This window comes from Macrotis lagotis, chromosome 6 (assembly GCF_037893015.1).
Source record: "Macrotis lagotis isolate mMagLag1 chromosome 6, bilby.v1.9.chrom.fasta, whole genome shotgun sequence".
NCBI lineage: Eukaryota > Metazoa > Chordata > Mammalia > Peramelemorphia > Peramelidae > Macrotis > Macrotis lagotis.
In genome coordinates, this window is record NC_133663.1 from 45,619,186 (window position 1) to 45,645,439 (window position 26,254).

Below are 26,254 nucleotides of genomic sequence, written 5' to 3' on the forward strand. Positions count from 1 at the left end.
GCTGCTGACTTCATTTTCATGTTTTTCCTGCATCTCTCTCCTTTCTTTTCCCAGTTTTTCTTCTAACTCCCTCATTTGATTTTCAAAGTCTTTTTTGAGCTCTGTCATAGCCTGAGCCCAATTTCTGTTTTTCTTGGAGTCTTTAGATGTAGGAGCTTGTGCTTCCTCATCTTCAGACTGAGTATTTTGATCCTTCTTGGTCTCATTTGCAAAATATTTCTCCATGATCTTCCTTTTATTTCTCTGCTTGCTCATTTTCCCAGCCTGGGCCTGGTTTTGGGGGTGCTTCCTGAGCTTTTGGGACACCCCCACAAGGGTCTCAGTGTGTGAGGCTCTGTCCTCCCTCCTGGTCTGTGAATGACCATAAGCACCCCTCTCTGCCACGGGGCTGATGTGGGGGGGTCCTGCTGTTCTATGGGGGGGCCTAGACTGGGATCAGGATCTGAATGTGGTCAGAGCCCTAGAGTCCTGTTCCAGGGGCAGAGGACAGAGCTCTGCAATCTCTCTCTCTTCACTCCCCTCCCTCAGCTCAATGGGCTCATGCCCTGGGGACTCCTGCTTACTGTCTCTGCCTGCTTCTGTTTCCGGCTCTGGGCTGCAGAAAGACCAAGCTGCTCCCTGTGTGCCCGGAGGGCTGGGCTCCATGTGCTCGCTTTGGCAGAGGTCCCCCACTGTTCCCCCACTTTCTGTCCAGTGCTCCTCAGGGTGCAGCTCTGGAGACTCCCCCACTGCTGTGAGCCAGGGTTCCCAGCGCCCTGGGGCTGGCTCCAGGAGGCTGAAGTTCTTTCGCTCTGGTGGTCCACCCCTCTGGCGGGCTGCCCCTCCGACCCAGGGGAGCAGAGCCTTTATGCTCTTTTCCAGGTTACCTTGAGTAGGAGAACTGCCTCACTGGGTCCCTTTGTGGGTTCTGTCTCTCGAAAGTTTAGTTAGAGTCCTTAGCTTATGAGTTTTATCGGAGAGCTCCTAAGACTGGATCCCTTCTTGTCGCCATCTTGGCTCTGTCCCTTCCCCCCCCCCCCATCTTTTTCTTAATGATGGCATGAAAGCCACTAGTTTAGATACACTAATAGTCTTCTAATTTACAGTTTCATTCACTCTTGTTACCTCTCCTCCTCTTCCACTTATTTTATTTGTTAATTAATTTTTTTTTCCTGTGCCTTGTCTACAAAGAATTTCCATCATTCTCTTCATTATCATTCCTTTCTTTCTATTCCAGATTTTTATTCTTTGACTCAGGGTCCTTATGCTTAATCTTTCTTTATTCTCTGTATTCTTCACAGAATTAAAAATTACATACTGATATTGGGTTTCCTCTTTATCTGTTATTGCCTTAGAAACTTTGCATTCTGGCAAAAGTTTTCCGTTGGACCTTCCATAGGAGGCTGTGAATTCCTCATCTAGAGATCCAGATATGATATACCAAATCTCCTGCATGAGATAGAGAAATTATAACTCCATGGTAGGAATCTTCCTAATGCCTTTATTATGCAATACATTGATGATCTTTTGCCTCCCCCATGCTCAATCTTCCCTGGGTCAATAAATACCCTCTTATCATTTTTGGTATAAATTGCCTTGAGTTCTAATTTTCCTGAACCTGAGCCAGAACTCTAAGCACCGAATCTCTGCAGATAATAATCCATTGCTAAGATCTCATCTTTTTTTATAGACATCTTTTTTCTCTCATAGGAACATTGATGAGTGGAACCTTCTTCTACAAATGAAAAAAATATTTCACTCTTTATTTTCCTCATTGTTTCCTTTCCCTTTTTTTTTTGCGTGTGTGGGAACGATCATACAGCTAGGAAATTATTAAGTGTCTGAGGCCAGATTTGAACTTAGATCCTCCTGATTCCAGGGCTGGTGCTCCATCTATTGTGTCACCCAGCTGCTCCTTCACTGCCCTGTCAATCCTTCTCTCTGCCTCCTCATTCATCCTCCTATAGGTTGTCTTCTTCATTGGACATTTTAGGAGTTGTTTCCCCTTTCATTCTTAGCCTGAGTTAAATCATCCAGACTTTAATATATTCTCCCATTCTGTAATTTAGTCCCCACTCAACTCTCCAACCCCCCCCCCCCATATATTTTAGGTGAATTATGAGGTTTCATGTATGTTTTTTTAACCATCACTTCTGTTGGACTTCTGTTTTCACTTTTGTCTCATTTATGTTTAGAGAGAAACTTATTGGTCTATGTGTTATTATTTCATGATTGTCCTTGGTTGCTGTACTTGTTTTACACATTTGTATTCCTGTTGGAGTCTGAGAAAGAAATAATCTTTTAAGGTGTTTTTCTTCCTAGGAATGCTTTGAATGTCTGTTTCTTAATACTAAATATTCAGCTTTTTTCTTTTATGGTGAGGCTTGGATTTGCAGAGTATGTCTTCATGGGCTACCTTTATTCTTTGGCACATGTTAATTCAAGTTGGGGGGGGGATAATCTTGTGTTATTCGAATTCTCTTTCCTTTATATTTAAAAAGTTCTTTCTCCCAGGTGTTTGTAGAGTTAATTGGCAGTAGAACTGTTAAACTTAATTACAAAATATCTTAGAATTTGTGGCATTTTTTCCCTTCATCCTATAATCTACATTCATAGAACTCTCAATTGAATCTTTGACTTGATTTAAAGGCAATGTTTCTTTTTGTATTGATATCTTCCCTATTGGTGTATCATATACTCAAGGTTTAAGCTTAAGCAATTTTCTTCCTATTTGAGATCTCTAGTAAATTTAGTCTTTTTTTCCCCTTTCCTTAGTTTCTCCTATTGTCCCTTCCCTTTAATCATCATTTCCCTGGATTGTAGACCTTACAAGAGTCTCAACCTCCTCCCATTCTAGGCCTTCATGATTCATCAGCCTTGGTCCCTGCCCCAAATGATTTCTAGGGAAGGGGATAGAACTGGTGCTAGGTGGCCATGGGATGTTTTCCCTCAGGTTTAGTCCCCCCACATATCACCATCCCCTTAACTCCTCAGTTCTCTGGACAAGTGGAACATAGTGGTCTCACATAGAGTTGGAGAAAATATTGCCCTTTGAAGCTTGCATCTTGGAGGTCTTGGGATGAAGTGGGAGGTTTAGTTGAGTCCTCTTGCCCAGGCAGACCCACATCCTGCCCCTGCCCCTTTATTCCTCCATTCTCGGGAAGCCCAACCAAAGTTCCATGCTATCACAGTCTGACCAAATTTTTGGCCTTTGGATCCGGGATGAGGGGGGTGGGGTGGGGTATAGAGTTGAGTTCTGAGTGCATGGATCCCCTTATGTAGCCTGGTGTTCAGGCACAGGGTGGATAGTAGGGGAGGAGGTATTGCATGTGTCTGTTGGTGGGGTGGGGGTTAGAAAATATGGACCTTATCTACTGTTCACATTTTGACCTTATATTTGACCTCCTGGTGGGCCTGGTGGTGAAGACTGCTAAAATTGGCTTTGTTTTTGGTGTATGCTTTCTATTTTGGGGAGGATCAGGAATGCCTCATCCTATACCTTGTAGGCCACGTGACCTCACATTCACGATTTAATGCTTTGTTCTAGAACTTGGCAGGAACACAGGTCAAGTTCACTGGTCAGGTCCGTTTCAGACTATCTCCTTGCCTTTTTTGGGTTTGTTTTTAACTGGAACAACTCTTGACCTTTCCCTGTACCAAGACACCTCTTATATTCTCCAGAACTTCCTATGATCAACAACAGCAGTTGAGTGATCACATTTGCCAGTCCTTTCATGGCAGACATTACCCCAAACATAATTCAATTGAAGCAAGGAAGCTAAGTGAGGACAGGGGGAGTTAGGGGGTGGGCATAAGAAAAAATCAGGTCTCACCCTCTAGGAACTTAACACCCCATGGGGGAAGGCAGTGCATCAAAGGAAGCTGGAAAGGTGAGGGGGGAACCACAAATGGGAAGATTAATTTTAGTGAAGTTAGAACCAAGAAGGACCACTAATGGAAAGTGGAGAGTAGATAGACAAGAACCTTGCAATCCAGTTTGTAGTCCATCCATGTCTGCCCAACCTGGCTTCTTGTCTATCTACTCTAAAATACCTATTACTGGCAACTTTGCTTGCTGGTAGATTAGCTAGTTCAATAACCTCAGAACTGAACTAAGTATAGTAGGGAAGATGAAACATGAGCCAGAGTACTGTTTCTTGAAAATCTTCAGGAATGTTTTTTTTTTGTCTATTCCTGTTCTGAAGCTATATGCTAATTGAGTTGTTCCAAAGTATATGGCAACCTTAGGAAGCACTGAGTTTCCCCATCAAGAGGTCTCCATCCAAGTCTCCCTGAACGATCATTTGATGGGATACACTGGGCTAGATCTCCACTCGGATCTCTGTGGTCCATGAGATTCTGAATTTAGCACCTTTCACCAAAACTTACTCCTGACTTCTTACCAATGGCACCATCATCTTCTTATCCTCAAGGTTATCTGATCTTCCCTCTCTTTCATTGTATGTATTCACACACATTTAAGTATGTGAGCATTGAATTTTGTCTCATGAAATGTTTCCTTTTCTTTCTTCTACTCTCTATCAGAGCATGAGACCTCATTCTTATCTCCCTGGACTGTTTCAGGAACTGCCTAACAAGTCTTTCCATTTTTACTCTTTCCCCTCCAATTCATCCTTTCTATACACCTATGAAATAGAACTTCCTCTTGGTAATACCATACCCATCCAGTTGCCAAATCTTGTTTCTACCTACACCTTTCCACATGACCCCCCTTCTCTCATCACCATTGTTCAGATCCTCACCTCTGGTTTGGATTATTGACATATACTCTGAGTCTTTGTTGAAGTCTTTCCTCATTTCAAGCCATCCTTGGTGACTTTGTTTCACCACACTTCTTTACTCAATTGCAATAGCTTTGAATTACTTTTAGGAACAATGACAAGCTCCTATAACTTGGGAACATTTTACAATCCAATCCAAATGGCCTTTTATAGTCTTTATTAATAACCTCCATTATCCTTTATCTCCGCCTTCACAATAGCTGTCTTGAGGCCTGAAATGCACAACTTCCATATTTATGCCTCTCGGGATCCATTTTTACTCTTAAGATTTAGTTCAATTACCACCATTTCCATGAAGGCTTTAAATATAGCAAAAATCTTCAGGGATTATTTTATCATCTGCAAAACAGATCAAACATCTTGGTCTTACATTCAAGTCTCAGAATCTAAGGGGTTGGGAGGATGGTCGTTTCCCTTAACTAGTTTAGCTTTGAATATATTTTAAGATGTCTATAGGATGTTATCTGGCAAAAAGGGGAAGATGCAAGACTGCATAGGTAGTTTGAAGAGTCAGTATAGATATAATGGTATCTACAGGAAGTGGTAAGACCACCAAGTGAAATAAGACTTAGTAACTGATTGAGGGACAGACCAGTCTAACTGGAATATAAAACAAGAGTAGAGACAGGCTATAGTTATCATAGTATAATGCATACATACATTTATCTGCAGATGTATGTATATAATGTTCATTTCTGGCTTCCCTTCAAATCCCAACTAAAAACACAGTTTTGTAAAGGAAGTTCTTCCTAATGCCTCTGGTGGACTATTCCCCATTTACCGGGTGGAGAGCTTGTTGAGTTTTGGCCTGTCATGTCATACCCATTAGATTGTGACGGCTGGCACTGTCCTTTGCCTGTGTTGCCAGGACTCAGCAGACAATGTTGGAATCCCCTACCCATCTGTTCTAGCCTTAAACATTTTCCCTTTCCAAACCATTCTTCATACAGCTGTTACGTAGTCCAAACTGAAAACATTGTGGAAAAGGAGCTGAGGAAAAGACCCCAACCTGTAAGTATGGGGGGGGAGAGGGGGTTGGGATTGGGCACAACAGGAGAGGCTTGCTTGTGGCTGTGGAGAGACATTCTGCCACACAAGCCTTAGGAATCCCTTAGGAAGGCAGGCTTAACCATCAAAGTGCTCTCTTGAGCTTAGGGGCAGACTTCTATGTGTTAATGGCTTGTCCTTACAGGAAAAATGGTATACTGGCCCATGTTGGATTCTCCCTCCCCAGTTCCCTCAATCTCAAAAAACAAAAATAAATTGGCCCTTGTAGCAAAATTACATAGATCATCTGTGACCAGAATAGTGATGAGAGGACATTCCCAGTCCAGTCCACCCCACCCCTTCATGGTGGGGAGGAGGGGTATTTTATTGCATGTATTTTGAGATTTTTTCAATGTATTAAATAGTTATGCTCCCTTTTAAACTTCTTTAAAATATCTTATAAGGGATGGTTCTCTGAGAAGGGGAGAGGCAGAGATAATAGGAAAAATTTTGGTGATAAAAATTTGTAATAAAACTTCACTCCAACTAAAGTTATTTTTATTGTAGTATAATATACCATTTTTGACAGATAGCAAAAGTCCTGAATGCCAGTTTTATACTCAAGTATTTTTGGTCACATTTTAATTGACCTAATTTCACCTAAACAGAATTAACTTAATATTGTTGATTTGAGAGGCTGTCAATTTCTTAATCCCTTAGGATAAATTAACTTCCGATTTGAAGATAAAAAAGGCATGAAGATTATTGTTCAGTCTCTTAAAAGTATTTAGATAGCACCTTCTTAGAATGTAAAAATCAATATATTCCAGTACTAGTGATGAGAGGCATTACCAACTACTAAGAATTCAGATGCAAAGGAAAAAAAGGCCTGATCAAATGATGTGGTTGTGGATGATAAACCGAATAGCTGGTTTTTATATAACATTTCTTTAATTCATAGACAACATTTTTTAAAGAAATATTTTCACTGGGTGTTCTGTTCTGCGTAGTCTGGAGTAGATCAGTTGAACAATCCTTCCCCTTCATTAGTCGAATTTTCAGATCAAGGAGGGAGCGAAGGACTGCATCCCCACCAGGGGACTTTTGCACACTCAAGCAGAAATTACCTGAAACCACAGAAGGCAAAGATTTTCCATTCAAGTCTAATATTCGGGTAAGCTCCTTTGTGGTAGGGAATTTTGATTGTATCCCCAGAACCTAGTGCAATGTCAAACGATGGAGATTTAGTAAATGTTTTCTTGTATAAAGTTGGACTGAATAATTCAGAATATCTGAAATTCAGTGTAATTTCACTCATAAAAATTCTATCTATCAAGCTAACTTTTTTTTTTTTTTTAACAATGTTAATCAGCTTAAATGCTCCAATTTCCTAGGCAGGGTTTCTGCAAAGTCTCTGCTGTAACAGGGGAGCCATTGCCCTACTCACTCCACAGACTTTCCACAGGCTGGAAGTCAGGATCCTGTTTAACCTTACTTTTTTTTTTTTTTTTTTTTTACTGTTTATTTCAGAGAAATCCTCTGTGAATCCTCGAATGTCAACATTTCCTTTTGTTCTTAACAGGGAGACAATTTTCTTGTCCTTAGACATTCTAAATGGTGAGCAGCTCTTGTCTTTAATTCTCTGTAATTTCTTATGAAAATTTACAGGGACCTGCAACATAGAGATTAATCATGCCAGCACATGTATACAAGGTTCAAGTCATTTTCCAAGAAGACAAGTTGACAACCAATGTGAGATCTACTGGCTTTTTTCCCTCTATTTTTCTTAAAACAAAACACATTGCTAAATAGTTCAGTGATATGCCATAGTTCAAGTAATAATTCAATCTGGTGGGTAGAAAGTACCTTTTCACTAATCTCCATTCATATCCTCACCAGGTCTTTGACAGATTCATAGCAATTTTGTTCTTTTAATCTTTCCAAAAGAATTCTTTTGTTCTGCTTATTATTTATGAACCCTCTTAACACATCCACAAACAGGGCATCATTAATACATGAAACAGGCTGTGTTGGACAGACAATTAAATAATCATCTATCCAACACAACCTAACTTTAAAGTAACAAGTATTAAATAAAATTTCAAGGGTTGTCTTTTATATAGAATAAACACAATGCTCCTCTTCTAGTCTACTACTCAAATCTTCTTAGCCTAAGATAAGGCTAGGAATGACCTCTAATTTTATACCAATCTCTGGGAAGTAATAGTCATAAATGCAATAATTACAGGGGAGATTATACTCCTGTATGTCACTGGGCAAGTTTAACCTTTCCATGCCTCGGGTTCCTCAAATATAAAAGGAAGTGGTCGAGCTGCAAGAATGACCTTCCAACATCTTCACCTATGATCCTAATGAAAGTCTCATTACTAACTTCCCAGGTTAATGGATAAAACTTATGTCCTAGCTTTATTAACTACACGCAATCCTGCTGTAGCCATCCTCTTCACTTTTATAGGTGACTGATCTTCCCACAATCAAGAAGGATATAAAATCAAAGCAGACAAGGATTTTCCAATCAAATGTGATCAAAGTTAATATTAAAAGGCAGATTAAATATTTTTCAGTCCTTGAAATAATCTGAATGATTTTATACCTTAAAAAGGTTTTAAAATCGCCATTAAATCCATTTTTACTGTCTCATTAGGGAGCAGTTTGCATTTTGTAATATGCAAGTCCAATTAAACCTTGAACACATGTAGAGTCAAATATTTCAACAAAACTGCAGTTTAATTTCAGAAAAGGTGTTAAAATATATATATATTTATACATCAATTTCTGACATACACTTAATGTGTTAGTATACACAAAATGATGCTTTCTCTTGAAACTGTATTTATGAAATGTACATTTTTAATTTAAATACTCAGTATACACTGCACTTAATCTGCATGTTGCATTTATTAAATACATTAAAATCTGCAATGTAACAAAACGTATTCTGCATACGAAATTCAAAACACCATTTTAAATGAACAAAAGATGGCTCACTTCATTTTCTCCTAGTGCATAGTACACTAGCTCAGCTCCACCCACACCAGCTGTTCGTTCTTTTTATTTGACATTGTTCACAGACTAATACATATTACAATAAGAGTGCTGGATAAAAACATGAGGTACGAAAGTGGTTCAAAGATTACAGGTCATGCAGATCATGCTAGACAGCAAAGAAAATTGTGAATGAGAAAACACTAAATAAAAATACATAAAGAATGTGCATTATAAAAAAAAACTCCATTACACAGCTTTGCTTCTTTGGTTACAAAGTAGGTTGAACAATTTCACAGCTTTTTATTCCCACCCAAAAAAAAAAAGGAAAAGAAAAAGGAAAATAAGTAATTCGAAATGTTGAAAAGCAGAGGAATCATGGCAATTTCTCTATAGAAAGTAGAAACAGAAATGAGCAAAGTTTTCTTCATCAAAATAGCCCATCAATTATTTATTATATCACAATAACTGGTGACTACCTGTACAGATGCACTATGGTCTTCATACTTACACTATACAAAATTTACATTCAAGCTGGGTCTTTACTACTGAAAATAAATACCAAAGGTAAATTGCCATTAGTGTTAGAAATATGCCAGGATTCTTTTGTTCAATTATTGCCTAAACGTTTTATCTAGTAAATGCAATCCCGTCTATTAATTCCTTTACTGATACTTACATTTATTTTTTAAAAAAATTAAGAAAAAGTTCTGTGACATTGTTCATGTACATTATGAAAATAGCAGCCCTGTAATAAATAAAACACAAAGAAATGAAAACTAATGTAGGCAAATGTTACTTATATTGAAAGAATGGTGGCTCTTTAGATGAATGGTTACTTCTAACAAGATAGGAAGGCTCAAGGTGATCCAGGAGCCACCAAAGCTCTTAAAGACCCGCCCGCTCATGCGCACCAGATCCCAGGTAGACTTTCTTGGCTGGAAGAGCCCTTGTCTATGACTTTCCTTGGGTCCTGATGACAAGTGGACATCAACTGTGCGGCATGACATCTCAAAGTGAGGACTAGCTCTTGGAGAATGATTGTCTAATACTGAAAAGGCCAAACACACACCTGAAGCGTGGCTACTTGCTTTCATATAAAGTGGAAAGAACACCAGTGGCACACAAGGACAGACTGCTTTCAGGTTTGTCTTAATGAGGCAAGAAAGCTTTACGCTGAGGACACATTCGGCTGCTGAGGAGGTTGCGTTGGCTGCGGAGGCTGTGCTATCACTGTCTGCTGTTGAGAAGTGCTACTAGGATTGGCCTGTTGGGTTGAGAGTTGGGATAATTGATCATTGTTTGAAAGAGATTTTAACAGTGCATTCTCTCGTTCAAGTAAAGAGTTTCTTTCAACTAATTCTTTTATTTGTTCCTTCAGAACTTCCACTTCTTCTCTTACTGCATACATCAAATGGCTTTTCACCAGATCCTGTAAACAGAATTAGCAATGTCAAAGACAAATCAATTCATATGAAATAAAATTAAGCAAATAAATTCTTGAGAAAAAAATCATTAAAAAAGAAAAAACTGACTCCTGCACCCTTGGGCTTTCAATCTGTTTTCTAGTGTACACACAAGACCATATACATAAAATCTATTTTGATGTATAGAAGACAACCACACTGAAATTTCAAATTGCAAGCATGTGTATTTCACATAGCTGCATACAAAAGCTGGTAATATTAATAATTTAATCTTAAGAATACACAGAAACCCAAAGCTCCATTGATAAGACTTAGGGTTCCTTGGAAGTGGCGCAGTAAAATGGCATCCTTATTTCAAAATAGTTTCCTTTCTGACATTCTCAGAAAGGGTCCACAGGCACTGCCCTTTCCTAAAGCAGTTACAAACTAAAGCTGAAGGGTTCAATGAAAGAGTCTAAATGGAGTATTTTATTTAACATTACTTTTTAATGATGTCCCCTGTCACCCCAAAACAAAACAAATCAAAACCCATAAGCCCCTTTGGTAAAATTATATTTAAAAGAATGTCTCATTGAATTGAAAAGGGTCAGTTCTGCAAGTAGAAATGATCTGGGGGCAGAATTTGCTACAGATACTTATGTTACAGTCAGTTTTCTATTTATATGATCCTGTGACTGAAAAGTTGAAAACATGAAACCATTAGTTTAGGTGTTGTTTCATTCATAACCAACTTTTGGTGACTCCATCTGAGGTTTTCCTAACAAAGTCGAGACTTAGGGGTTTGAAGAAACTGAGGCAAATGGTTAAGTGACCTGCTCTAGGTCACACAGCTATTAAGTGACTGAGGTCAGACTTGAACTCAGAAAGAAGATGAGACTTTGTGTTCTCTCTGCAAAGGGATATATATATGCAAAAGGATGAATTTTAATGAGAAATTAACCAAAAAAAATTTGGACAAAGAAATGCTTGCTTACCAAATAAAATCATACATTTTGGGAAATGTTTAACATTCAAATTTTATAAAATTCTACTTACCATTGCCTGCTCTATTTTGTTGTCTATGGCTACGACGCTTGCCCCAGATGCACTGGAAGAAAAGAAAATAAACGTTTTATCAAATGACAAATGAATTTGACATTTTTAAATGCCATATATATATATATGTATATATATATATATATATATGGCAGTTAATTTAGCCCTCCCTTTTCTAGCTTCTAAAACAATAGGACTTTTACAGAGTTTACCTAAAACATTTTTGCTAATTATTTGAAATGATCACATTATCACATTTAATCCATTTTGGGGAATTTTTGTAAGTGTAGTATTAAGTTTCCTCATCTGTAAGATAAAAAGAACTTGATTAGACATTGTACAATTCCCTATCTGTTCTATCCTATGAAGTAATTCCCAGTTTCAAAGACAATCATCCTTTCCTCCATCTCTACTAGCTGCACCAACTCTAGAGCAGCCCAGATGCTAAGACCTTTAAGAAAAGAGGTTATTCTTCATGCTTTTTAATGAAGAAATACCAATTATCACTTAACAGTATGGGGGGGGAATCACACCATAAAGTTCTCTTATTTTAAAATCTGCTTCTCAAGCATCAGAATGATTCAGAAAATTATAGAGCAAGCCACCTAAGCAAGAGATTAGTGTTCCGGAGCCTTATAAATAAAGGTTTTTGAGTTATTCTCTGATCAAAATGCCTATCAAGGATCCTGTTTGGTAAATTTTTTCCCTGAAATATTTTAATAAAAACACTTAGCACAAACCACCTCCCACTGCTGGAAATTAAAATGTCAAAAGTGCAAAACGTTACTTCTAGCTGCTTATAGAGAGGAAAAACTCTTCTTTCTGTCTAAATGGATCCCCGTTCATTGCATGATCAGCTCTGAGGAGCTGACAAGGGCTGCCCTTGTCATATAGAAAAGGGTTGGGTTTATTTTTTTTGGAAAAGCCATTGTACAAAACAGTAAGTTAATGACATACTTTAGTTGAGATTCACTACTAGTTACTGTCACAAAAATTTCTAATAGTATTAATGAAAAGGCCCTGGGCCATATTTTATCAGATTCCAATGGCAGAACTAGAGAAAGGGAAAAACAGTCCCACCTGAAGAAGCCAGGGGTTGAGAAGGGAGATGAGGCTGCCTGGATGCCCTGAGGTTGAGAGGGCTGGTCCAGGAGAAGATGCAGGGGTGACTGACCCAGACTAGCCCTGATTCTCTGCTTCAATAGTCCCAGGGGTGTCCCTGAAGAAGCCCGCCACAGGGCTAGATTCTGGGCTTTACCATCCCCAAGAAAGGAAGATCATGTGACTCCAGTGCCAAACAGAACCCATGACCAGCAGGTCCCTGATTACCAGTGCACCTCCTGCTGCTCAACCCCTGGCCCTCCCATCCCAGCAGCATCTGGCTACAGAACAGCCCCAAAGAACAGTAATGACAGTAACGTATTTTCCAGAAAGCAACATTCAACATTTGATCAGCTAGCTTTCACATTCAAGCAAAATTTATCTCCTCTGTAATTTCAAGGATTACTTTTAAAAAGATGACTCCCTAATTTACTGAAAGGCAAAATGATTTGTTGACAGTAGAACTTATTTAACGAAGGTGCTTACTCTTAGGTCTGCCATATGCTTTGACCTGCATTCCTATCAATAGATTCATATATCTGTCTAATTTAGGAATAGAATTCAAACTCATGAGTTGCATATCTCATTATAAAACCATGCAGAACTGATAAATATATCTGAAGAAAGCAGAGCTTCATACAAACTCTCCCTTTCTAATCAAATTATATACATATAGTCAACAATTTCAGGTTCAAAACTTCAAAAGTTAGTTTAGTGCTATTATAGCTTGAAAACTGCACTTGTGCAAGCCTCACAAGAGAGGGAACTTGAATTTACCATGAAAATAAGCTAAAAATTCTCCTTTCCAATTCTCCTGGCTGCTGCCAGATTTATCACCCCCATCTCTCACCTCCATATATACAATATTCTAGTATCTGTAGCTCTTGATCACTGCTCGCTTTCAGTGGTCCCCCTTCCCCCAAAACATTCAGGGCAGAAACTGTTTACCAATATCTTGTCACTAGCACAGTGTCTTGCTCATAGCATGTGCTCAATATTTGCTAAAAAGGTGAGAATATGACAGGGTAAAAATTTTAAAATCTCTTTTATTAAGCTCAGTTTCATAGTAAAAAAAGGCACAAAAATAGTTTAAAAAAAACTTTACTAAATTCAAAATAAAATTTTAGATTTTGAACAAAATGTGATAAGGCTATGTCTTCTATCAGGAAAACTTCAGGAAAAAATATTCAAGAACAATTGTATAACTCCTTCCTAAAAAGTTAGAAGCAGTCTCTAGTTTTATAGACTTTATTTCCTACTAGGTTACAAATAAACCACCTCCAATCAATAATTAGAAAGAAGATCTGCTGAGGAATGAAGAGCGATACAATTATTTTACCTTTTGGAGGTGGGATTTATCTGTCCAAGTATAACTGGTCCCATGACAACTACTACTCGCTATGCTCCTAGCTTAGTATTACCATCCAATCAAAGCTCATAGTTAATGTCCAAACCATTATACTTGATTCAAAGTCTTCAGTTTTGAATACAGTCCTCCAAATATATAATATAAAGCAAAACACCTTAACTAGTTTAATTGGTATCCTTGGGAACTAGGCAATTCTGGTTAACTGAATTAATCAGAAAAAGCTGGGTTCAATGGCCATTTTCTAGAGAATGAATTTGGACAACATAGTTAATCCTTCTGGACTTCAGTTTCCTCTTTGGTAAAATGAGGATAAATAATTGGCTTTTCAAAGCTGTTTTGAGGCTACAATGAAATGACTATGAAAAATACTCAAAATAATTGGCAAAGGTTACAGACAATTAATGACTGTCTTCTACTTGTCCAGTATTGTGCCAGTCAGTGAAGACCAAAAGACCAAAAACCAACCTGTTACAAGTTGGAGGAATGTATTGGGAAGTGTGGTGTAGACCAGGAAAAAAAGTCAGAGAGCTGAACAAGTCATAATAGTGAAGCTACTGGGATTCAAGCCCACAAGACAAAAATGAAGTAAGGTCTGGGGTCTGGCCCTGTGATTTCATCGGTCAAGAGTTTTCTCAGTGTGGAGAAGAATTTCCCTTGTAGAAGTAGCTTGGAGGCAAGGAGAAAAGTGTGTGTGGGGGGTGTTTTACCCATCTGACACAACGACTCAAAGTCAACACCTGAACCAGGTCTTCTTGACTCAACCTGTTCTTTTTGGGATGGGTGGGTAGGGAGAGGGAAGATTATCATACTGGATTGTATTCGTTTGTAAGGGCTGCAAAACTTTTTTTTCTCTTTATACAATTTCATAGATGAAGACACCAAATCCCATACAGGTTAAAGAAGGTCTTGTGGAGGGGCACCCAGATAAAAAAAGTCTTAGACCTTGAAAACAAAGAAATTCACCTAGTCCACCATCTAGATAAAGCAGATACCAATAGTAGACCTAGAACACAAATTCTTCTCATTATTCTGATTCCAAATCCAACCATTCTTGCTCAAGGATGACCATTTATTTTATAATCTTAGTTCTCTTAAAGTGAGGGACATATCAGGATGTGAAGATGCTGTGGACTCCCTCCAAGTCTATCTAGTTGATCTGTCCTTATCTATTCTTAAAACCCCGGGCTTCATCTTGCCATCTCTTCAAGCTCATATCCTGAAATTCTTTTTCCCTCGGCACTATCTACATAAGTGGCCTCCCTCTTGCAGTCTGGCTTCTGACCCTATTTCTCTTCTGAAATCACTGTGTCATCAATGATGCCTGAAAAACCAATTTAAATGGTTTCTTTTCAGTTCAAGTTGTCTGAAACATCTGAAATTTGTGACCAATTCAACATCAATGGCAACTTCCTCCTCCAAATATTTTCATATTCTTTCACAATGAATTCATTATTCACCTTTATTTTCCATCCTTTTTATGAATCTGTTTATAAATATAGATAAATAAATGCCTTCTCCCTTACACCATCATTAATTCCCTCTTACCTCTAAATCAGGTGACTCCCACAGACTCCCAGTTACATACTACACAGCTCTTACTTTTCTCTTAAGCTCTATTTTTACTACCTCTATGTCCTATCAGCCACTCACATTCCAAAGATAATCTTTCCCATTTCTAAACTTCATTTTCTTTATAATCTTCACACATGAAAACAATGAGAAAGCATGTCTGATTTCTCTCCTTCAAACAATATCAACTCAGATGTTAATTATCAGCAATTCTATTTTCAATCAGCCCAAGACGAACACTCATTATTCCTTACATAGGCTACTATAATCACTTCTGACTAGTCTCCCTGTTTGTCTCTACCTACTCCGAGCTGCCAAAATAATCTTTCCAGGCATGGATGTGTCTAAAATCTTTTATAGCTTTCTACTGTCTATAGGACAAAATACAAATGTTTTAGCCTTGCATTTAAGACAGTTCATGATCTAGCTTTAGCTAACCTTGACACTTATTTCACACCATTGTGTCCTTCAAGTCTTCTAAGTTTCAGACAAACTAAACTACCCTTTTTCACCAATCTTGTCTTTTACTCAAGCGATTAGTGATAAAGGCCATTCCCTATGTCTTCTCATCTCTGTCAACATTTTGCTCTTCCAGCAAAACCCAACCTAACAGATTCCTCCTCAAGGCCTATCATTTTAAGTGATTCCCCCCCTTTCCCAAATTTCCTCCCAACTCCTTCAGCATCTTTATTTGCTATGTTGTTTTTCCCCCACAGTTTTTTTCTCCTACTGATCAAAAATATGGAATTTGGGGGCAGCTACGTGGCATAGTGGATAGAGTGCTGGCCCTAGAGTCAGGAGTACCCGAGTTCAAATTCAGCCTCAGACATTTAATAATTGCCTAATTGTGTGGACCTGGGCAAGCCATTTAACCCCATTGCCTTGCCAAAAAAAAAAAAAAATGGAATTTGGCTGTTGGTTCTGGATCAAGTATTTTTAAATTTTATACCAGAATCTTATCTTTGCGGCATCATCTTCCTTTTACTCAGTTACAGAGAGTCAAAGAGGGACAGAAGACTCTACTGACTGCTTGATCAGGGTTCTTCCAAATACACCCCACTGCCTCCTTGATCATCAGCACATTCAAAGGACAGCTCAGTTAAAGTTAAATCTTTTATCCATCAAAACTTTAATAAAGATGCCTTCCTCTACTGCAAATGATAAAGAACAATTAGGAAGAGCGTTATCAAAAAGTATAAGTGATCCAGAATGAAACAATTCCAGAATAATCAAGGATTTATAGTAGTTAGCAAGAATACTTTGTCATATCCAATTAAGCACTATGCACTAGTGGCTGCACAAGTGCATGGATTCAAATACATGTAACTAAAGTTTTTTCTTGTCACTTATCTTATCTCTTACATTCCCAGAAGGCTCAGCTCTGAGAAGAAGGGAGGCCACTTCCTGGAAGGGCTTTCTACTCAATGATCTTTATGTAGCCAGTAAAAATGTTAACCTCTCTAACAGATTATTAGAAAGCTGAGAGCAAATTATTTTTTAAAAATAGTAATTTACATCTAGAATTCTTTTTTTTTTTTGCAAGGCAAATGGGGTTAAGTGGCTTGCCCAAGGCCACACAGCTACGTAATTATTAAGTGTCTGAGACTGGATTTGAACCCAGGTACTCCTGACTCCAGGGCCAGTGCTTTATCCACTACGCCACCTAGCTGCCCCTAGAATTCTATAAAGTAATTATTTTACCATGCCTCATACAAATCTGGGTTGTGGCAGCTGAGACATAGGGTCACTTGCTGACTGAATTACAACTCTGTGGGCACTAAGTTTTCTCATTTTACTGAGTCTGGACAAAGATGATTTCCAAGATCCTTTCTGGCTCTTAAAGTTCTAAGGCTTACCAAACTAACTCAAAATTAAAGGAGTTGACAAAAAACAAAACAAAACATTTGAGAAAGACAACTATAGAGAAGGATTTGCAAAGTATTATCATTTATTCAATATGCCTTGTAAAAAATTCAGTAATGCCAACTATTTGATTCAACTTACAGTATTGTTAGTAATTTCCCTGCCTTGCCCCCCCCCAATTTGGACAACTTTATCTGAATGAGAAAGAATTATTCACTACATCCCTATGTGGTTAGTATTAGGTCCCACAATTTCAAAAAGTACTACAAAACACTGCAGAGCAAGAGTGTTAAAGTTTGGCCAATCATAACTATGTATAACTGGGAAGATATCCATTCTCAAGTGAACTGTATCAACATATAAATAAAAACTCTTGCATATATATCTTCGAACTCCTCTCTAGAGATGTTTTACAGCACCCTTGTAAAATAAGTATAAAAAAATTAAGTCCTTTGATTGATGTCATTTACAGTATATACAGTATATTTTATAGTGGTTAATAAAAGAATATAATACCACATAGATGTTAGTCTGTGTATTGCTTGTAACAATTTAACCCCACTGTACTACATAGATCTTCCTCCTGATACCATCCCCCATTTATCATTAAGACCCAGAAAGCAAGAGTCAAATACAAATTATATTCAACATCTCACAAAGATAATTTAAAAATAACATAAGAAAAGATTATCCCTCATAAATCAACATAAACATATGTCAGGAACTCAAATCTTAAAATAGATTATCTAAATGGAAAACAAATTAATTCCAGAAATTAAGATGACAATATTCAATATGTAGGCCAAGGTTCTCAAGACATACCTCTGTGCCTCTTTGCCCTCATTTGAATAAAAACTGTAATAAAAAAGAATCTTTTAAAAAAAGGACTAACAAAATGGATTTAATTTTTCTGTTTCCACTTAAGTTCAAAGAGGGAAAAAAAATCCCTCCTATATTGAAATCAACAAATTTTACTACCCAAGCACAGCCATTTCACACTGAAAGGTAATTTTCTTCAAGTAATTCTATGTAATTAGGCAGCATAATATTGTTAGAGTCCTGCCTGTATTTGGAGTGAAAAGACCAGGGTTTGAAACCCAGTGCTGTCAAAACGATATCTCAACCTTGACTTCAATTTAACTCATCTGTAAAACATGGGAACTGAACTAGATTATCTTTACCAGCCAAACTTAGTTTCATTCCATATGCAATTCTGAACACAAAAACATTATACTGAACTAGTCAGTATCAACAGAAGGTAACAGATTAAGAGGAAAAAGTAAAATCAGTAAGCTATGAAAGTGTCTATATTGTAAATGACTGTGATAAAGTCAACTCATTTCTTCCTAACAATCATCTAACGAGATAAATATTACAAGCAAAGTTGGGTAACCTGCACGGGCTCTTCTAGGAAGTAGGGGAAGGGAGGGAGGATCCTTCAAAGGAAGGCTCTGCCTGCTCCAGAACTTCGCTTTCACTATTAGCCAACTATCTTAAACTTCCTAAGTGATGATTATTTTGATATTACTGTACTTGGCAAATATTTTTATAATCATTTTATGCTGGGAAGAAAATAAGAAAATTTGACACAGCAACTTAGTATCCAGAAGAAAAAAATTCTATTGATGGAAAATTAAGTATGGCTTTAGGAAATTAGAAAAATAATGGTACTGAACAGTGAAATAAGCATAATGGCAACATTCTATTATTAAAACCAAAATCTGTATCATCAATTACAATCTTTTCTGCTGTTCGAGTTAGGAAAAATCTGCTTTTAGGAATGTAATGCAAGGAAACTAATGTGTCTATTATATCAAATGAATCAGTTTAAGCTTACAATTTGTCAGTTGTTTTTTGAGAATGTTGGTAACCTAAGAGAATGAGCTTTGACAGGATGAATAGATATTTCCTTCCTCTGAGTCAGAATGAAACATTTAAGTAGAGTGTGAGAAAGGGGTAGGAGGAAAGCATTTTTTTATTTCTAATATCAAATTTTTACAAATTTACTAGTATTTTATATTTAAATGGTATTCACAATAGCAATATTTATATATAGCATCTTTATTTCATTTTTTTTTTACAGATTAAGTGCTAGCCCCAAAATCAATAAAAACTTCCTCTGAATTCAAATTGGGTGTCAAACATTTACTACTAGCTATGTGACCCTGGGCTGGTCATTTAACCCTGTTTGCCTCATCTGTGAAATGAGCTGGAAAAGGATTTGGTAAACCACTCCAGTATCTTTAACAAGAAAGTGAACAAGCAACAAAATCATAAATAGCATTAATTCTCTAGGTGTTCTCTACAAATTTAATGACATTTGGTGGCTCACTTTTGTGTAACTCTTCCTGAAGAAGGGTTTATGTTCTTTCCTACATACTACATGATATACTGATACATAACTCAGTCTTTCTATTCCTGTTCATACCAGTAATCAAGAGACATGCCATTTTGGTGGCAGATTTCCAGCTCAAAGTGCTATAAAATTCTGCTTAAGATTCTAATCCTGAAATATTAGCTATATCCATGGATCCGTTTTTATTTTTTAGTTTGCGTTCTGAGTCTGTTTTGATGTTGTGATAAGCCAGCTAGGAATTATTCAGACCAATCTGGAAAAACAGCAAGATGGTCTGTAAAGAAGCCTAGATTGGCACCCATCTCAAAGGATTTTCTCTAGACATGGGCAAGCATGGATCTGGTGAAGGCACTTGCCCTTCACTAATCCAGGAGTCACACCCCTCTACCACAAGGTGGGAGCTCTGATAATCAGGCCAGGACACCTTAGGGACTGAGGCTCACTACTACCTCCCCCCAGGCAATCTCCACGACTGTAAGGCAGTGAGGGTTTTTAGAGCACCCCTAAAACAGTCCTGCCTCAGGAAGCAAGATCCATTTTTGGGTATGTGATTTCTGAGCCTTCATTAATGGAAGGGATGCTTTTTAACACAAAAGCCAGGTGGTTGGTTTGAACACAGCTAGGGTAGGAAAAAAAAATTTTTTTTTTTTGCAAGGCAATGGGGTTAAGTGAATTGCCCAAGATCACACAGGTAATCATTAAGTGTCTGAGGTTGGATTTGAACTCAGGTCCTCTCAACTCCAGGGCCCATGCTCTATCCACTATTGCCATCTAGCTGCCCCAAAAAGAAAAATTCTTTTTGTTTTTTAGGTTTTTGCAAGGCAAATGGCGTTAAGGGGCTTGCCCAAACCACACAGCTAGGTAATTATTAAGTGTCTGAGACCGGATTTGAACCCGGGTAACTCCTGACTCCAGGGCTGGTGCTTTATCCACTGCGCCACCTAGCCGCCCCAAAAAGAAAAATTCTTAATGGTTCCCCTAAGGGGGAAAAACAACAGAGGGCTTGGATACTTTCTCTTAATGCTATCAAGTCTTAAGTCAAATTCGGTTTCCATTTCCTAATCTGAAAAGCTAGAAAATACTTGCACCCTTTGTCTAGGTGGGAGGCTTGTGAGTCCATAGGGAGGAATATAGCAGATAAAGGTTATGTAGAACCTGACCTGACACGAACATTTATTGACAACTACTACTATTAAATTACCTAAAATTCTTCCAGTTACTAACAACAGGAATTGTCAGAGCATATAGTGATTTGGGAATGTGGCTTCTGTAACCAAGGCATTAGTGAGTGCAAATTACTTCAGTAAGAACAGGGTAGTGATTTAAAAACATTTAAAGGTTCTTGAGGAAATTTCCTTCCCAAGGTCTATGCAGAATTAATCTTATACACCATAGTTTTAATTTATTAAAATACCTCTAGAAAATTAATGAATCAAGAATACAAAAATTAAAAAAAAACTACAACATATCTTTTGCTAGGGTAAAAATAAAAGACAGTGAGATTTTGCCCAGAACAACTATATGCGCATATGTAAAAGGCCCTAAGAACAATTTCTTTTCTTTCTTTCTTTCTTTTTTTTTTTAGGTTTTTGGCAAGGCAAATGAGGTTAAGTGGCTTGCCCAAGGCCACACAGCTAGGCAACTACTAAGTGTCTGAGACCGGATTTGAACCCAGGTACTCCTGACTCTAGGGCCGGTGCTTCATCCACTGTGCCACCTAGCCGCCCCGCTAAGAACAATTTCAAATGAATCAAATCATCCTATGACTTTAAATTACACAGCACTCATGTTTCTTCAAAATACAGATAAAGTTAAAAGAATCACAGAATATGATAAACAGAAGGAACCAGTAACTGGTCCATCTGTCCATTTCTGACATGAAAGGAATTCACATATCATATGAGAAAAGGGGCCTTTTCTTGAAAGACCCCCTAAGGGAGGGGAATACATTTTTTGAGCAAAGTTATTCCATCTCTTACAGTTTTCCCCTCCTTAATATCAAACCTATTTGCCTTTTTGCAACAGCCACCCAGCAATCCTGGTGAACAGAACATACAAGGAAGGAATAATTCTCGGGTGTGAGGGCTTGCTGAGCCCTTTTCAGGGTCACTCTATTCCCTTTGTGTCTCAGTCCTTACCTGTGACTCCAAGAAATGGTTGCATGTGCAACAGTCACCCCATGAGGCCTCACACCTGTAGGGAGTTAGGAGGGGTGTCTACTCCAAGCATGTAAAGACTTCACCTACTGCAATGTATGGATGAGACTTAATTTGTTCCAACAACCAAGAAGGTGGCTGAAGCAGGTGCTGTGGAGTGCTAAGGGTTAGTCAAACAATGAAGTAGCCAATGTCATCCATCATTGCATCCTGGGCCATCACTAGTTGGACTGACTTGCCTTGCCACTGGACTTCAGATTCTCGAAGACAGTGAGGCTTTGTGCAACTCTGCCTCACTTAAATCCAATTCATGCACAAACCAATGCCATTGATTCTCTTCGAAAACAAAGACCACCACAAAGAACAAAAGGTGACCAAGTTGCTCCTCTTCTCCATATCCATTTCCTCCAACTAATCTTCATTGCAAGGTGAAAGTGTCCCCCCTCTCCTCTGGATGCTTTCTAGATTTTATGCCAGATGAGAGCACAGTACTATATATTATTTATACCTCTAGGTCAAGAGGGGCACAGTGGAAAGGACACTGTGATAAGCAAATTTCATCCTATTTGCCTCAGTTTTCTCATCTGTAAAATTAGTTGGAAAAGGTAAACCATTTTATTTTTACCAAAAAAACCCCAAAAGTGGCCACAAAGAGTTGAACATGACTCAAAACAACAATTAGACCAAGACCACATGTTTTTTTTTTGCTCCTAAATCTCACTGTTGATTTAGTTTCCACTAACACTGATTGTTTTCTAAGAAAATACTACCTAATGTCAGACTTGTGAAGCTAATGTTTGAGAAACAATTTTAAGACTTACATTCCTGTACCAAACTAAACTGAATTTCAATTCAATTCAAATCAATACTGATGCAGCTCAATCAGTTCTCTATTCTATCAAGATCCTTGCTGTCATCCAATGTATGAAGCTATCCATTTCAGAAAATCTGGAGAAAATCTGGATGACAAAATGTTAAATAGTTAAGTCAAGGCCAGAGTTTTTCTTGAAGAAGCCATCTTGAAGTAGAGCTTCAGCTTCACCAATTTTCCTTTCCAAAAGTTCATGGAATTTAGAAGTTTCCCCGGAACTGAAATCAAGCTCACCTGCCTACTATCTGAAAACTGGGCCAAATGTCCTCCTCCAATTTTGAGACACATTCCCATTTTCTATGATCTTCCAATAATCAACACTTTTATGCGAGCAGAACCACATATTCTAGTTCCTTCCTTGTTCAAACCAACCAACCAACCACCTGCTATTTGTGTCAAAGGATGTAGCTTATCTGGACTAGCTGACTTCAATTCATTAAGAGCAACCAGTTGACTTTTATTTGTCTGGTGTTTTATTAAGGGTGCAGAGAAAAACAGGAGGCAAGTAAGCATTGGTCAGTGACACTCTCACAATTGGGAGCATACTGAATCCTCAGAGAAGTAACCATGCTTCCTGGGGTATCTTCTTGTTTAGTTCTTCAGAGCTTCTCTTCATCCAGTGCCATCAGACTAGGCTTCATGTTGTCTTTCAAAATTCTCAAAGGGGTTCACTCTTCCTTGTGGATCATGAAGACTTCATCATTTCCACCCCAGGTTCAAGGAGAGAGGATACTCCCTAAATGAGGAAGTGATGAAACTGCTTTTTGAAGAGAGTAGGTACAGTAGTAGAAAACTGCATAACTTGTGACTGACCCACAATTACTAAATCTTCCTCTGTTAGGCTTGAGAACATCTGACATAACGTAGTCTCTATTTTCTTTCTGTCGAGGGGTTTGAACAGGACACTGCAATTCCCATTTCTTCCTTCAATGGTTTCCACCATGACTTTAGTCCCTAAATTTCTTCACATAAGCATACCTTCTTGATGTAAGAGTCACCTCTCTACACAACTTTACCTCTCTTGTTGCTTTTGATTAGGTATATCCCATACTTTGCCTATATTACAGTCACGGGTTTCATCTGATCAAGTGACATCTAATGAAATCAAATTTGCCTCTGTGTTACAATCTCTGATTCCATTTAAACTGGTGGGCTTGATCACTATTTAAAATTCTGTTCAGAATATTTCTTATTAGTTTCCACAAAAGAATTACACAGCTCTAATCTGAATGTCTTTCTGGATTTTTCTTTTTAAAAGCTTGGAAATAGGGGAGTGTGATTTTCTATGTTCAGAGCTGGGGGTGGTGGTGCACGTGCTAATTATTTGAGTTCATTCTACTCCTTTGGGGGGTTGCCTCATAAAACCTGCTGGCAAAGACTGGCTTATGAATAGGTCGAGGCCTAGTCCTGGTCCTAGCTGATGTTATCTCAAAGGTAGCTTCAGCAAGCTTGAGGTTCAAATTCCACCTCTGTGGGACCATGTACAAGTCATTTAACCTGTTTCCTCAAATGTAAAATGATGGTTAAAAATACTTATGTGATGCTCTAAAAAGATAATGTATAGAAAATGCTGAGACACCATGGTATAAGGGAAAGCACCACAGAGAAGAAGGGTCTCTGCCCTTCAGCAAACTTTTGAGGTCCCTGCTATAGAAACCACAGCTATGACTGGAGAATTCCACAACTACGGGTTTTATAATGTGCTTTACGCTTTTCAGAGACGTGCATTAAAAATATATCTAGTACTCACACAGCAAACAATATTTACTGTAGTAACTTGGCTCTCTTATGTCTTTTTATGTAGACTTTTGAGAACAGCAATAACCCTAATTCCTGGTTAAGTCATTTTAACAGATAAGAACATAAAAATCATTAAAACATGATGGTTAATCTAAAATCACAATTGGCTTAAGGAATGTGTCTTTGTACTTATGCATCTAATGAAGGGAAGTAAACTATAACGTTCAAATAAGATAATAGATGCAGAGTACAATTATAAATTGCTCTTCAAATACTTTAAATTGCTTCATATCTGAAGTCATACCAAAGATCTGGAAAGTTGTCTAAGCTGCCCTTTTGGTTTTATCCCATTCAACTTCTGATTCTCATTTCATACTAAATGCACACAACAAAATATCTTAGTCCTATCTGAGGTAAGAAACATTCTTTCTTAATGCCTTCCTGCTTGTTTTCTAATTCAAAATTAAATGATTTTAAAGCAATACTCTGAATGTTAATAAAATAAAAATGGTGATGATAAAATTAATCAAAATTGCCTATGACTAATGTTTATTAAATTGCTTTTATTTTCTTCTCTTATTATAGTTAGGCTATAAAATCAATTGATTTCTTGGATTCCATTTTCTAATATGAATTCTAATATGAATTATATATTAAGATCGACACATTTCTCATGAGAATACAAATACATACATACTATACATGCTAACAAAAAGTAAAACAGAAAATACAATGACTAATCCTATGGAGCTCTAAGAAGATTTTGAATTTTCAGTATGAAGTCTGTATCCTTTAACAACAGTTCAGCAAGGCAAGTTCAATAAAAACCTGTTAGAAAAATTAGAGTTCAACAAAGTAATCTTAGGTACTTCACAAAAAGTTTTAATGGGGCTCTGAACAATGGAAAGGGGGGAAAAAGCTAATATATTAATAATACTATCAATAGTTGTTTCTATCCTAGTTCTTCTCAGTAGGAACATTCAAAAGAAAGTTTACTTCAGGAACAATTACAGTTGAGAAACTTCTGCTACATCTAACAATGAAAAAACATTTAAGTTAGAGGCAGCCAGGTGCCTCAGACATTCCCTAGCTGTTCACCTTACACTCCTCTGAAAAATGGAGGGGATCATAGCTGCTAGTTCTTGGGGTTGCTGTAAGGATTAAATGACAGGCTTGCAGAGTGCTTTGCAAATCTTAAAATGCTAGTTGCTATTATTATTCACAATAATAATAGCTATTATTATTATTATTATTATTATTATTATTATTATTATAATTATTATATTCCAATTCTTTGAGTATTCCTCAAGGAGATGGCTCTAGGATTTCGGGTGTCTACAAAGCCAGTTCAAAATATTGATACCTGGCTTAAATTATGATCTTATTTTTGTAGGACTCATCAGTCTAGACCCTGGAGGAATCTGCCTGTATTAAGAGCTGTCCTGGATGTTTGAAGTTGAAATAAAGCTATCAGAAAATACAGATGGGAACCAATCTGCTATTTGCAAACCCCTTCTCACCTGAGAAATTTTGTCTTTGAACTAGCATGAGCAGTTTTCAAAAAGTTCTATGTGGTTGTGATCAATTTTTTTTTACTGTAGCTTTCTTCTTTAAGCTCAATGACACCACACAATCAATACAAGCTAGTATCCTAAAAGAATGATACATCTTAGGGTATAGTTAGTTTTAAGAGTCTTGGGTCCATAAATTTGGTTAAAAATACACAACAGACACACAAATAAGTTATTAAAAAATGTTAAATGGGCATCATTTTAGGTTTTTTTTTTTGCAAGGCAAATGGGGTTAAGTGGCTTGCCCAAGGCCACACAGCTAGGTAATTATTAAGTGTCTGAGACCGGATTTGAACCCAGGTACTCCTGATTCCAGGGCCAGTGCTTTATCACTGCGCCACCTAGCCACCTCAATGGGCATCATTTTAGAGAAGACCATGGAACCTTTTTAAAAAAATGAGCTGTGTGTCAAAGTGGGGAAA

At 37.7% G+C, this 26,254-nt stretch overlaps 1 protein-coding gene and 1 long non-coding RNA gene across 7 annotated transcripts in view; one reads left to right on the top strand and one right to left on the bottom strand.

Annotated features, from left to right (window-relative positions):
* LOC141490798 (uncharacterized) overlaps positions 1–11,337 on the top strand; it is a 48,893-nt gene extending 37,556 nt beyond the window's left edge. The window contains exons 3-4 of one of the 3 annotated variants that reach the window (XR_012469349.1): positions 5,732–6,942; positions 7,299–11,336. This is a non-coding gene — a long non-coding RNA (uncharacterized LOC141490798). Of the gene's footprint in view, positions 1–5,731 lie in introns of all 3 variants that reach the window. The other 2 variants (XR_012469348.1, XR_012469347.1) reach the window with 2 other exon arrangements.
* Positions 2,177–26,254, bottom strand: part of TSC22D2 (TSC22 domain family member 2) — a 51,227-nt gene continuing 27,149 nt past the window's right edge. For 2 of the 4 annotated variants that reach the window (XM_074191078.1, XM_074191079.1), the window contains 2 exons: positions 11,237–11,288; positions 2,177–10,206 (listed from right to left, as the gene is read on the bottom strand). In XM_074191078.1, coding sequence (XP_074047179.1) covers positions 9,946–10,206; positions 11,237–11,288 — 313 coding nt within the window. In that variant the 3' untranslated portion in view covers positions 2,177–9,945. The remainder of the gene's footprint in view (positions 10,207–11,236; positions 11,289–26,254) is intronic. The other 2 variants (XR_012469345.1, XR_012469346.1) reach the window with 1 other exon arrangement.